At 52.9% G+C, this 14563-nt stretch overlaps 1 protein-coding gene across 1 annotated transcript in view; it reads right to left on the bottom strand.

Moving 5' to 3' along the window:
* The window catches only part of STX1A (syntaxin 1A), a 69391-nt gene that overhangs the window by 13845 nt on the left and 40983 nt on the right, over positions 1-14563 (bottom strand). Inside the window, exon 4 of the mRNA XM_058817981.1 lies at positions 472-546. Coding sequence (XP_058673964.1) covers positions 472-546 — 75 coding nt within the window. The remainder of the gene's footprint in view (positions 1-471; positions 547-14563) is intronic.

The following is a 14563-nucleotide window of genomic DNA, read 5'->3' as shown; positions in this document are numbered from 1 at the left end:
GTGCTCCAGCACAACCCTGACCATCAGTGGGTTGACAGCCACCTTGCTCTCACACCTCAGAGTCTGAATGACTCCTCCAGTAGTGGAAACCTAGGGTGACATCCTGCAGCACATCCCACAGCAGCACCTCCTCACCCACCCAGACCTGAACAGAACCTTTGGCCAAGCTGGGGCTTGCCCAGGCTCCAAGCCCTGCCAGAGGTGAGGCACAGGACTCACTCAGAGCCCACCAGCTGCTCCTGGCCCCATTCCCTCAATCCTATTCTGGGAATGAGGCACAAGGGGACAAAAAGGGCAAACAAAAGCATCAGGAGGGTACAACAGGGAGGAAAGGTGATGCTGACCCCTGGGAGGATTTCCAGCCTGGGACAGGAGTGCTCCAGGCAGAGCCCACAGCTCCATGCCAGGCTGTTTAGTTTAGTTCAGTTTAGTTTAGTTTAGTTTAGTTTAGTTTAGTGTGTCACCACTCACTCTTTAGTTTGGAGCGCACTTTGTTCGCCGTCTTCTTGATGTCGGACATCAGCTCCTCCAGCTCCTCTTTCGTTTCTGGGGAGAGAGCAAAGAGCAAACATGGGTGTGCTGCAGCCACCACTGAAATCTGCTGCCCTGCAGAGTGTAGAGACCAGAGCTGGGAGCCCTTCAACCCCCTGTCCTGGTTTGAAAAGGAAGTAAGTTTTTTGGGAGCTTGTGGTCAAACCGATCAGTGCTGAAATTTGAATACTGGCACCTGGTGTGGCCACTGAGGACATGGATACACCTCTGAGAACGCAGGGGGTTAAAAGCAGAGAACTCCAGAACTCCCCAAACTGGAAGGATTTCCAACCCCTGACTAAAAACACTCCCAATTCCCAGACTGGGAGCACTCCCACATCCAGACTGGGAAAATTTCCACCCCCAGACTGAGAGCACTTCCCCAATTCAGACTGGGAGCACTCCCACAATCCAGACTGGGAAACTCCCAAAATCCAAACTGGAAAAACTTCCACTCCCAGACTGGGAGCACTTCCACCACCCCATGCTCCATGCTGGACTCTCCTCACATCCTGAGACCTCCAGCTGCTTCCAGCTCTGGGGCCCCAACACAAGTGTTAAATTTAACAAGAATACAAGAATGAGGTCAGGTTAGACATGGGGAGGAAATGTCAGACCATGAAGGTGCTGAGGCCCTGGCACAGGGTGCCCAGAGCAGAGTGGCTGCCCCTGGATCCCTGGCAGTGCCCAAGGCCAGGCTGGACAGGGCTGGGAGCAGCCTGGGACAGTGGAAGGTGTCCCTGCCATGGCAGGAGTGGAACCTTTCAAATCCCCTTCAATCCCTGTGACCCTGTGATCACATCCAGGTTCCTCCCCCAGAAACCAGCATGCCCTGAAAGCCGCCAGGATTTGCAGCTGTGCCCCTCAGCAATCTGTGCTTCAGGAACTGCCAGAGCCCCTGGAACAGCAAACCCAGATCAGTGGGACCCCCCTGGGGTCTGCCACTGCAGCTCTCCCTGCTGCCACCCCAACACTCCCTCTTGATTTTGATGAGATCAAGACTTAATTAAATAAAACTTAGTTTAATAGAGCTGAGGCATATTGACTGACTCATGTCAATGGTTCTGATGCCAGCTGCCAGTCATAGGCATAATTAGAAAATCCTGATGATGGGAATGTTCTGGGGGAAGGTCCTATCATTCTGGCAGCTATAAACATCCCCATCCCTGAGCTACAAGCTTCAGCACTACTGGGAAGAGGAGAGAAGGAACACATCTGTGAAGTCCTTCACCCCAGGGTATTTACTGTAGAAGGGCACAAATGCAGTGGTAGAAATAGGACATTTTCAGGTTAAGTTCTCATTTAAGTGACTAATTTTTTTTCCCATTCTTAAAAAAAAAAACTTGTAATAATAAGAAATAAAGAAATTACAAGAAATGGTAATGTGAAGTAATTACTTGAAAGAATTTATAGGAAATATAAAAATTTCCAATAACAGGAAAGTAATAGAAATAAAAAACTGTTATAATAAGAAATTAAAAACTGTAATAATAAGGAATTAAAAATTATTTCTTAATAAAGAAATAAACCAGCCTGGGCTGAGTAACTCCCTGCAGCCAGCCAGGCTGGGTAAGCAGACAAGGACCAGGAGAACAGAAGACAGCAGGAGACAAGAGGAGACAGGAGGCTGCCATGGGCACAGGGATGGGCTGGGAGCTGGGATTGTTCACCTGGACAGAGGAAAGCCAAAGGGGTCCCTACTGCTGTGTGAGACCACCCTGCAGGAGGGTGGAGAGAAGCTGGTCCAGGTGTCCTGCTGGTCCCTGCAGGTGACATTCAGCTTCCTACTGAAGTTGGGGGTGCACAGGAAGAGGACAAGCAGTGCTGGGGCAAGCAAAATGCAGATTAGATATTGAGAAGAAAAGTATCCATGATGGTGGTCAAATAGCAGATGCAGAGAGGCCGAGGGATGTCTGTGGGATGTCTGTGGATGTCTGTCCTTATGGATGTTCTGCACAAGGCTGGGTAAAGGCTGGAGGGGACTGGCCAGGGGCCTCCAAGGTCTTTCCCGCCCACATCCACCTTCAATTCTACTGAACAATTTCTCCTAACTCATGCCACGTGCTTTCCCTTCTCCTGTCAGCTCAGGCTGAGGGATCCCTCCTCTGTTCTGCTCTGAGACCTCACCTGCAGACCTGCTGCCAGCTCTGAGTCCCAAGCCCAGGAAGGATGTGGAGCTACTGGAGCAAGTGTAGAGGAGGCCACAGAGATGCCCCAAGGGCTGGAGCCCCCACTGGAGTCAGGCTGGGAGAGCTGGGGGTGCTCAGCCTGGAGAAGAGCTCAGAGCCCCTTCCAGTGCCTAAAGGGGCTCCAGGAGAGCTGGAGAGGGACTGGGGACAAGGGATGGAGGGACAGGACACAGGGGATGGCTCCCACTGCCAGAGGACATGGATAGATGGGATATTGGGAAGAGATTTCTCCCTGTGAGGGTGCTGAGGCCCTGGCACAGGGTGCCCAGAGCAGCTGTGGCTGCCCCTGGATCCCTGGAGCGTCCAAGGCCAGGTTGGACAGGGCTTGACCAACCTGAGATAGTGGAAGGTGTCCCTGCCCATGGCAGGAGGATGAGATGAGATATGAGATGGTCTTGAAGGTCCATTATGAGCTGTGACACGCTGCTGTGAAGCTCCCACTGAGGACACACAGGACAAGTGCAGAGCACAGCCTGTGCTGGCCACTCAGGGACCCAGCAAGGGCCACAGGTGGAAGAGGGGACAGGGAACAGGGCTGGGTGCCTTCCCTCAAACATTTCCAACTGAGCAGCATGAAGAACACTCCTTCTGGCTGGATTTGAGTCACAGGCCGTGTGAGGATTACTTGGCGGCCTGGCAGGCACAGGCTGCCCAGACAATTATTTTCACATGCACTGTGTCTGTTTAAGTGACTCACTGAGATTATTTAACCATCCCCAGCCAGGCACACACAGCCACGGGAAGCTGGAGTACCACAACACTGCTGTGCCAGGGCCAGCATCCCTTCATGCCAGAGGGGCACTGAGGGGGCACAGGGGATGTTCCAGAGCAGGAGCCAAGCTCCCCACATCCCATGGGATGTCTGCTCCATTCCCATTGGCACCGAGCACAGCGAGAGCAGAGATGTCCATGCCCATGGCCACGTGTCCCCAGTCTCTGCTGGGAGGGAGAAGGAGTCTTTGGTCCAAGGTCAAGTCTTAGACTCCTGAGGAGCCCCAGGGCCAGCTGTGACCTGCCTGGGAGGGAGCCCAGGCAGTGCAGGGTGCAGGCAGGGGCACAGACTCCTCCTCCTCCCTCTGCCAACAGCTGATGAGGCCCCTGTCTGACAGAGAGCACACAGCCCAGGCTGGTGACACTGCAGGCAGGAGGGAACAGGAAGGCAGGAACAGGCAGGAACAGGCAGGAGCAGGCAGGAATAGGCAGGGGCAGGCAGGAGCAGGCAGGGGCAGGCCGGAATAGGCAGGAGCAGGCAGGAATTGGCAGGAGCAGGCAGGGGCAGGCAGGAATAGGCAGGGGCAGTCAGGAGCAGGCAGGGGCAGGCAGCAGCAGGCAGGAATAGCCAGGAGCAGGCAAGAACAGGCCGGAATAGGCAGGGGCAGGCAGGAATAGGCAGGAGCAGGCAGGAATAGGGAGGGGCAGGCAGGAACAAGCAGGAACAGGCAGGAGCAGGCAGGAATAGGCAGCAGCAGGCAGGAGCAGGCAGGAATAGGCAGGGGCAGGCAGGAGCAGGCAGGAGCAGGCAGGAGCAGGCAGGAATAGGCAGGAGCAGGCAGGAACAGGCAGGAATAGGCAGGAGCAGGCAGGAATAGGCAGGAGCAGGCAGGAATAGGGAGAGGCAGGCAGGAACAGGCAGGGGCAGGCAGGAATAGGCAGGGTCAGGCAGGAGCAGGCAGGAATAGACAGGAGCAGATAGGAATAGGCAGGAGCAGGCAGGAATAGGGAGGGGCAGGCAGGAACAGGCAGGGGCAGGCAGGAATAGGCAGGGTCAGGCAGGAGCAGGCAGGAATAGACAGGAGCAGGCAGGAACAGGCAGGAGCAGGCAGGGGCAGGCAGGAGCAGGCAGGAATAGGCAGAAGCAGGCAGGAATAGGCAGGGGCAGGCAGGAGCAGGCAGGAGCAGGCAGGAGCAGGCAGGAATAGGCAGGAGCAGGCAGGAATAGGCAGAAGCAGACAGGAATAGGCAGGGACAGGCAGGAGCAGGCAGGAACAGGCAGGAGCAGGCAGGAATAGGCAGGAGCAGGCAGTCAGGAAGGAGCAGACAGGATCAAGAGCAAGCAGGCAGGAACAGGCAGAAGCAGAAGGGAGGAACAGGCACACAGGAAGGAGCAGACAGGAGCAGGCAAGAGAGCAGGCAGGAACAGGCAGGCACAGACCTCCACCCTCCACAGGTACTGTCACTCTATCTCTCTGGACAGCATGGTGACAGTGACTTTGCTTACAAGGTGCTCAGCCCTTGACTCTTTGCTGGGACTAAGAAAGTTCACCTCAGCAACCTTCAAGTCTTTACTGACAATAACCAACAAACATCATCGAGAAAAGTGCAATTCCAAGCTAATTCCCAGCTGAGTTACCTGGCAAAGATGGAAGGATCTTTCTGGCAAAGATTTAGCTCTTTCAATAAAAAATGAAAGAAGATTCTGGGAACAGTTCCTTGAAGAAAATTAAAAAAAAATAAACCTTTCTTATTTATCTAGGAACTTTCATTTATGAAATGTTGGGTATCTTTTAAAGGTGAATGCAAAGAGGAAGCACAGAGCTGAAAGTCCCACAAGGATCTGATCTCTGGGAGCAAATAATAAGGAATCCTTCCTAGGAACTGTAGAGATTTGGCAAAAACATCTTCCATAGTGTTTCATGGCCTTAAAGCAATGCAAATGAAATCTGTTTTAAGAGGTACCAGAGATGAGATTGGCTAGAAAGATTCTGCACTTGAGTCAGGACAATCTCCAGGGCCAGCACAGACTGGGGAATGGATGGATGATGGATAGGGGATGGATGGATGGATGGATGGATGGATGGATGGATGGATGGATGGATGGATAATGGGTGGATGGATGGATAATGGGTGGATGGATGGACGGATGGATGGATGATGGATGAGAGATGGATGGATGATGGATGATGGATGAGAGATGGATGGATGGATGGATGGATGGATGGATGGATGGATGGATGGATGGATGGAGAGCAGCTCCATGGAGAAGGACTTTCTAGCTGAAGTCCCATTTGCCAAAAGAGATCTGGGACATCAGTGACCTCTGTACAGTCCTTCAGTTCCCAAAGGCTGACATTTATTCTTGGAAACAAAACTCAAGAGTTTCCCATTGCAACTTATTGATTCAAGCTGTGGGAAACAAGAACAAAAACATCAGATGCTGACTCAACCCTTCCTAATTTTCTAGAATTTTTTTCAACTCTGACCAACACAACCATTTGCAGCAGGTATGACAGAATGGGGAGCAAGCAGAGTGGGACAGGAGAGAACTGCTCAGCCCCTGCATTCCACCCTCAGCAGAGGCACCCAAATAAAACATAAATAATAAAAATAAAACAAAAATAAAATAAACGTAAAAATATTATAAACAAAAAAAAAAAAAAAATAAAACAAAATTCATGCAAGAAAAGGGCAGTGGATGGCTGCTCCCACATGCTGCAAATGTGCCCATCTGTCAGAGCCTCTCAGCCCTGCAGCATCATCCCAAAGCTGCTCTCCTGGAGCAATCAGCTGGCTGATGAGCAAACACTCCTTCCCTGCCCATGGCCTTCTTCTGCCTTGCCCATGGCTCTCCTTCCATTCATCCTGTTAGCTCCAGGGCAGCACTACAGAAACCAATCCTCCACTGCCTGCTCCCACTCTCCCACACACAAACCCCTGGCAGCTCCAGGATGGACACAGGGCCCTTGAGATGCAGTGCTGGAGCTCACATGGACCAAATCTGCCCCAGCCCTCCCACACACACTGAGGGCACAGGTACCAACTAAAGCTCCTCAGCTCTGTTTTTACAACACTCATTGTCTTACCCTCCTTAGTTCTCCCAATCGAACCCTACTTTGAATACTCCATTGTTTTACTCAGAAGCAAGGTCAGTTTAATCAGTCAATAATTACCCAGCTCATTCCCTCTCTCTTTAGAATCAATGCTCATCTACCTCCCAAGCTCCCAGTGCCCACTAGGAATGCCAGAAATTATTGGAAATCAACACTAATGGCAAAGGCACCGTCTTACTCAGCTCCTGGAAAACTTCCCAATCAATACCTTCAGGCAGACTGAATCCAGCAGTGCCTATTTTTGGTATCAACTGTTTAGCAACAAACTGATTTACTGCTGGAATGTTGGAATTTATTCAGCATAAGATAAATAATGTATTTCCCAAAAAAAAAAAAGGGAAGTATCTCCCATATGTTTGTGTCCTTTCTGCATTATTCTCCCATTTTCCCTTTACTTATGCACCAAAATAGTTGAGAGGTTCTGCTCTTCTTTAAGCATCTCAAGAAAACTTCAGCTTGTCCTCCAGGCCACTGCTGGTGGGTTTTCTGGCTCCCTGTGACCCTCAGCTCCAGTTTCTGTGACACTGGGAGAAGGTGGGAAAATATTCTCCCCCTCACCACCCATGGGAGAACACAGGCAAATGTAAATCCATGGCAAGTGAAACTCCAGGAGTAGGAGGCACAGAGAAGTGGTAAGAAACACTGAGGCCTGCAGGGAGGATAAAGTGCTTTAAATTTATTCTGTGAGCACTTGATACCAAGGAGCAAGACAGGACCATCCAGATGATTGGGTGACCCTGCTACTGAAGGGTCCTGCCCTTGAAGGGTCCTTCTCCCAGGCTGTGACAAAGATATTTCACACTTCATCCAAACAAATGTTTCTTCCAGGTCTGAGGAGCACAATCTAGGCTGAATTTGGGATCACAGACAAGCAAATGCAATTCTGTAGGGTTTGAACTGGTCTCGTAAACAGAGATGTCTGGAACAATTTAATTCCTTTTTATCCCAAGCTTTAATCACAGGATCAATGGACTCACAGGGTGGTTTGGGTTGGAAGTGACCTTCAAAGGTCATCCAGTCCAACCCACTGCCATGGGCAGGGACACCTTCCACTGGACCAGGTTGCTCCAAGCCTGGTCCAATGTGGCCCTCAACATTCCAGGGATGGGGAAACCACAGCTGCTCTGGGCACCCTGTGCCAGCCCCTCTTGGTCTGACATTTTTCCCACATGTCCAAACTAACTCCACCTTCAGCTCAACACCATTGTCCTGTGCTGGGACCCCAGAGCTGGAGCAGCTCCAGGGTGTCTCAGAGCAGAGGGGGAACATCCCCTCCCTGTCCTGCTGCCCTCAGTGCTGAGGGTGAGCCCAGGAGACATTTGGTTTCCTGGGCTGCCAGTGCCCATGGATAGCTCAAACCCCATTTGTCACCCAGCAGAATCCTCCAGTCCTTTCTGTATCCATGTATCCATGTATCCATCCATCCATCCATCCATCATCCATCCATTCATGTCCATCCATCCATCCATCCATCCATCCATCCATCCATCCATCCATCCATCTATCCATTCATGTCCGTCCATCCATCCATCCATCCATCCATCCATCCATCCATCCATCCCCCAGTCTGTCCTGGCCCTGTGGATTGCCCCAGCCCAGATTAGGACCTTGCTTTGGACCGAGTTCACCTCCCTGAGGCTCTCCTGCTTTTGGCAGCATTATTCCCATACTTCAGTATCCTGAGGCCCTTCACCCATCCCTCCCCAGCTCCTAGGACACCCCACAGCTCTTCCCAACATCAGACTCAGCCCAAATGCTGGATTAAATTGTTCCAGATGAGAGAGTGGGTCTCTGCCCATGAGGAGCCCCATGACTGAACATCCCAAAGGATGAGATGGAGGGAGGGCCTGATGGAGGGACTCAGGAGGAAGGAATGTCCCTCACCCCTGCACAAGGTGACCCTCAGTGAGCCCACTTGGACAGACAGACACAGGGCTTTGTGCAGGAAGGAAGCCAGCTGGGGAATTGTGGAGAGGTTATTTTTAGAGTTGCATATTTCCATTGTAAAGAGCAAGTATTACCTCTGGCTGAAAACTTTTTATAGCACTGGCAGAAAAAAACTGACCAGAAGCAGTCCTACCTCCCAGAGCTTCAGCTGGGAATGCCCTTGAGATGCTGCAATTGGTACCCAAAGCACTGAGTGTGAAATAAAGACTCAAAATGCACCCACAAAGAATGCAGACACCTGAATGTGCTGAATCCAGATTTTTTCCTTAACAAACAAGACACAAACCAAAAGAAAACAATGAACCAAACAAAAAACCCCACCTAAAAAAAAAAAACAAAAAACTAAAAAAAAACAACTAAAAAAAAACCCAAAACAAAAAAGAGCACTATTTATGTTTTTAAAAACTGACTGAAGTACAGGGAACTGTTATTTGATTGAAATTGTCAGGTCTCAGCAAGGACAACACACAGGCAGGTCACAGTAGCTGGGAAGGGCTTTAAGGACATCCTGCAGTCACTGTCACCTGCAGTCACTGTCAGCTGCAGCCACCATCCCTGCACATTGCTTGTCTGGCAGCTTCTCAAGACTCCACTAACTCAAGGAAATGGGATAGCCCAAAATTCTGAGTTGGAAGGAAGGTATAACCCTCAGGTTGCCCTGTAAATTTGAGAGATCCTGTGGCTTATTCTCAGGGAAAGGTCAAAAAGGGAGAAAAATCCACCTCACAGTGCTGGATACTTGTTCAGGGATCTTTTCATAGAGCCATGGACTTTTAGGGTGGTGTGGGCTGGAAGGGACCTTAAAGCTCATCTCATTGCAACCCCCTGCCATGGCAGGGACACCTTCCACTGTCCCAGGCTGCTCCAAGCCCTGTCCAGCCTGGCCTGGAGCATTTCCAAGGATGGGGCAGCTACAGCTGCTCCGGGCACCCTGTGCCAGGGCCTCAGCACCCTCATGGTACAACATCTCCTCCTGATGCCCAGCCCAACATTTTTTGCAGCCAATGGCAGCAGCAAGGCAGGGTTTGGTGCATCCATCCCCACCTGTACGCCCAGCTCCAAGCACAGGAGTGAGCCAGCTCTGAGCCTGCATGTGAGTTACATGTGCTGGGCCCTCTCCCATGATCCCCACCCCAAGGCTGACTCACTGCCTCCATCTTTTGCTTGTTAATTCACCAAAATCAGAAACAACTTGTTCCTGATGCAGCTCTGGAGCAGGGAAACACACCTACCATGGGCTGGGGACCTCCCTCCCCCAGCAGGTTGGGCAGGCTCTGACCAGGCCCCCAGCACGGAGCTGTGCCCAGAACCTCCCCATCCATCCACCCTGCACCCTCCAGGTGCTGCCTGGGGGCTGTGAGCCATAGGGGTCACATGCCATGTGGGTCATGGGGGCTGTGTGCCATAGGAGCTGCGTGACATGGGACCTGTGTGCCAGGGGAGCTGTGTGCCACAGGGGCTGTGTGCCATGGGAGCCACATGCCACGTGGGATTGTGTGCTGTGGGAGCTGTGTGTCACAGGAACTGTGTGCTAGAGGACCTGCACGCCATGGGGATCTATGTGCCATGAGAGCCCTGTGCCAGGGAAGCTGTGTGCCAGGGGAGCTGCAGAAGCCCTGTGCCATGGGAACTGTGTGCCAGGGGAGCTGCCTGCTGTGGGAGCTGTGTGCTGGAGGAGCTGTGTGCTGTGGGAAATGAACAGTTTGAGAGCTGTCTGCCTTGGGAGCTGTGTGGGAACTGTGTGCTGTGGCAGTAATGTGCTGTGGGAGCTGTGTGCCATGGGAGCTGTGTGCCACAGGAGATACGTGCCAGAGGAGCTGCGTGCCATGGGAGATGTGTGAAATTGGAGCCATATGCACTGGGAGCCGTGTGCCACAAAACTGTGTGCCATGGGAGCTGTGTGCTGTGGGAGCTGTGTGCCATGAAAGCACATGCATGGGGAGCTGTGTGCCAGAGGAGCTGTGTGTCACAAGAGCTGTGTGTCACAGGAACTGTGTGCCAGAGGAGCCGTGTGCCATGGGAACTGTGTGCCATGGGAGTCACATGCCACATTGGGCTTGTGAGCTGTGGGAGCTGTGTGGGAACTGTGTGCTGTGGGAGGTCTGTGCCACAGGAGCAGTGTGCCATGGGAGCCGTGTGCCACAGGGGCTGTGTGCCATGGGAGCTGTGAGCTGTGGGAGCTGTGTGCCACAGGAACTGTGAGCCAGAGAAGCTGTGTGCCATGGGAACTGTGTGAAATCAGAGCCATATGCACTGGGAGCTGTATGCCACAGGAGCTGTGTGCCATGTGAGCCCTGTGCCATGGAATCTGTGCACGATGTGAGCCCTGTGCCAGGGCTCCCAGTGCTCTGCAGGCATATGGGAGCTGTGAGCCATGGGAATCTGTGTGCCATGGGAGCTGTGAGCCAGAGGAGCTGTGTGCCATGGGAGCCACATGCACCTGGAGCTGTGTGCCATGGGAGCCCCGTGCCAGGGCTCCCAGTGCTCTGGAGGGGTGTGGGAGCTGTGAGCCATGTGCACTGCCCCCCACAGCCGTGGCAGTGCCCAGCAGTGCCCAGCATTGCCCGGCAGTCCCTGGCAGTGCCCAGCAGTCCCTGTCAGTGCCCAGCAATGCCCAGCAGTCCCTGGCAGTGCCGACGTGCTCCCTGGCACGCTCGCTGCAGCTCCCTCTCCTCCCCAGCCCGGCGGCAGCGCAGCGTCACTGCTGTGTCACCGTCACTGCTGTGTCATCATCATCATCATCAGTGCCTCCTCCCAGCACTCAGCCATTCACTGCAGGGGAATCTCAGGAATTCACTGCAGGGAAATCTCAGGAATTTGCTGCAAGGAAATCTCAGCCATTCACTGCAGGGAGATCTCAGGGATTCACTGCAAGGGAAATCTCAGGGATTCACTGCAAGGGAAATCTCAGGAAGTCAAGGCAGGGAGATCTCAAGAAGTCAAGGCAGGGAAATCTCTGGAATTCGCTGCAGGGAAATCTCTGGAATTCGCTGCAGGGAAATCTCCTTCATCCAGCAGATGTGGGGACAGGGAATCCCAAAAGCAAGCACACCACCCAGCCTTGCTTTCTTCCCTCTTCCCCACTCCAGTTTTCTCTCAGTGTCCTTGATCCTTGCAGGCCAGGTGACCTCTGACAGGGGGAGGGAGGAGGGAGAAAACCCAAGCACATCTTTAACAAGAAAGATGAAATCACACAATGGAATGAACAGAAAATAACAGAAATGCTACAAATTCCTTCAGAACAATGCAAGGATGGCCTGGGCTGGATGGGAGGGGGGAACAGGATGGATGCAGGGCTGGCACTGCACAGAACACCTGCCAAGGGCTCACTCACCCTGCCCAGCCCTAGCACAGGCAATATTTCAGTGTGCTGTCTCCTGGTGCTCCCCTCAGCTCTCCCACTCTCTCCCAGCCCCAAACCCCTGCAGCTCCCCCAAACCCTCCTCCCCCCTCTCATGCTGGATCCTCTTACTGTCTGTCTCCTTTAATTATGGCTCCATCTTCACACTCTGCAATTCACTCTCCTCTGCCAATTCATTCTCCAGATTCCTTCCTTTGCAGGATTTGCCTTCCCCATTCCCTCCAATCCTGAGTGCAGTTTTAGGCATTTCATACCCAGAGATGGGGAAGGGTCTGGAGCACCAGGAGGGGCTGAGGGAGCTGGAGGGGCTTATCCTGGAGAAAAGGAGGGTCAGGAGGGACCTTCTGCTCTCTCCAAGTCCCTGACAGGAGGGTGCAGCCAGGTGAGAGTCAGGCTGTGCTCACAGGGAACAAGGGACAGGACAAGAGGAAATGGCCTTAAGCTGCACCAGGGGAGATTTAGGTTGGATTTTGGGGAATATTAGTTCCTAAAATGCTGTCAAGTCCTGGCACAGCTGCCCAGGAGCCACTGATGGGTTTAACACAGCCATGGGTGTGTGTCCCACGCTCAGAGCACAGGGCACTGTCCCACTGCACACACTGCAGCACTGTGGCCCAGCTCTGCCTGCTCCCTCCTGACATTTCAGCAGCTCTGTGGGAGCTATTTTGGTCTCTGCCAAGGGCAGAGCTCTGACACAGGCAGCAGAGGCAGGGGGAGGCACTGGGGATGCAGGAGAAGGCTCCCAGACAGAGCAGCATCAGCAGCCATGTTTGGAGCCCACTGCCCTGCACTGCCCACACAGGCTGCTGAGTGAATGGGGGGCTTTGCTTGCTGAACTCCAGGAAACTCCCCAGAGCTGTCCTGGAGGAAGCCATGGAACCACCCCACACAGGGAAAGCTGCCCTGCCAGCCCCCTGCCATCAGACACAGCAGGATCTGCACACCCCAGCCTGGCCAGGCAGAGGGGAGCAGGAGCAGCTCAGCAGAGCACCAGGAGCCTGCACAGCCCTTCAGGGAATCACAGCACCAGGGATGGGTTTGGGATGGAAGGGGCCTTCAAAGGGATCCAGTCCAACCCCTGCCAAGGGCAGGGACACCTCGTGCCATCCCAAGGTGCCCCATCCAGCCTGGCCCTGGACAATTCCAGGGATCCAGGGACAGCCACAGATCCTCTGGGCAACCTCTGCCAGGGCCTCACCTCCCTCACAGGCAACAATTTCTTCCTAACATCTAATCTAATCTAATCTGATCTCCCCTCCTTTAGATTAAAACTGTTCTCCCTTGTTCTGTCACTATTTGCATGTAAAAAGTCACTCTCCCTCTTTATTTTTAAGCCCCCTTTAGGCTGGAAGGGGCTCTAGGTTCTCCCCAAAGCCTTCTCATCTCCAGGCTGAACACCCCCAGCTCTCCCAGCCTGTCTCCAGAGCAGAGGGGCTCCAGGCCTTTGATCCCTCCACATTTCCCTGTGGAGGAGCAGGTCAGAGAGCACAGCTCACCAGCAGGAACATGTGCCCGCCAGGAACATCTCACCCCACCAGGAACATCTCACCCCACCAGGAACACCTCACTGCCAGGAACATCTCCCCACCAAGAACATCTCACCCCACCAGGAACATCTCCCCACCACCAGGAACATCCCACCACCACCAGGAACATCTCCCCAGCAGCAGGAACATCTCCCCCCACCAGGAACATCTCACCTTACCACCAGGAACACCTCCCTCCAAGGAGGGAGAAACATCTCCCCACCAAGAACACCTCATCACCAGGAACATTTCACCCCCAGGAACATCTCCCCACCAGGAACTGATCCTAGAGCAGCTCAGGGCACAGGGGCAGCCATGTGGGGCTGTCCTCTCCAGCCCTGCTGGGTGCAATTAGCCCGTGTGCAAATCAGGAAGGGATTTTCAATTTCCATCCATCCTGCAACGTTCATGAGGAGCCCCAGGCACACAGAAGGACGGGAAAGTTTTCCAAGTCCCAGGTCCCACCAAGCCAAAATTGCTGCACAGAACTCCAGGTGGTGCTTGAGACCAACCTGGGCAGTCAGAACTTGGTGCCTTCAGGGACCCCAAGCTGGTCTCCTACTGCATTGGGAATTGGAAATAGGAACACCAGTGCTGGGGGATCATGGGTTATGGTCCTCCTGCTGGTGATGGAGCAAGGCGGCAGCAGCAGCATTCCCCACAGCTGAGGTGCCAGAGCAGCTCACTGCAGGAACACCTGGTCAGGGACTCAGCAAAGCCTCTTTACATCACAAAAATATGGATTCTTCACATGAAAAATTACTTCAATCATAAAAATATTGATTTTTTTTTCCATTTTTCTGCTGCTTACAGCTGATGGGACATCATTCCCAGCTGCTCCATCCATACCAGTGACCACCTTCCCACCAGTGGGGGGTTCAGAGGCGGGTCCCAAGGGGAAGCCCTTCATTAGTAAAGTTAATGTCTAGTTTCTTCACTTCAGGCTGCTGGAAAAAGCAGCTCAGAGCTTCTCTAGTGAGAGAGCAGAAGCTGCCCAGGGTCTTGGGGCTGGGTCCAGCTCCCTGCTCAGAGCTGGAGATGGAGCTGCAAAGGCAAACACTGACAAACCCTTTTATCAGCATTTCTTTCATGTGAAACTGAACAACAGGGCAAAAAAAAAAAAAAAAAAGAATGAGACGAAGGGTGGAAATGTCACTTCATTTTCTTTTCAATTAAGAGCAA

The sequence above is a fragment of the Ammospiza caudacuta genome, chromosome 20 (assembly GCF_027887145.1).
Source record: "Ammospiza caudacuta isolate bAmmCau1 chromosome 20, bAmmCau1.pri, whole genome shotgun sequence".
Taxonomy (NCBI): domain Eukaryota; kingdom Metazoa; phylum Chordata; class Aves; order Passeriformes; family Passerellidae; genus Ammospiza; species Ammospiza caudacuta.
Note: the sequence above shows the minus strand (reverse complement) of the source record. Positions and strands in the feature narration are given on the sequence as shown.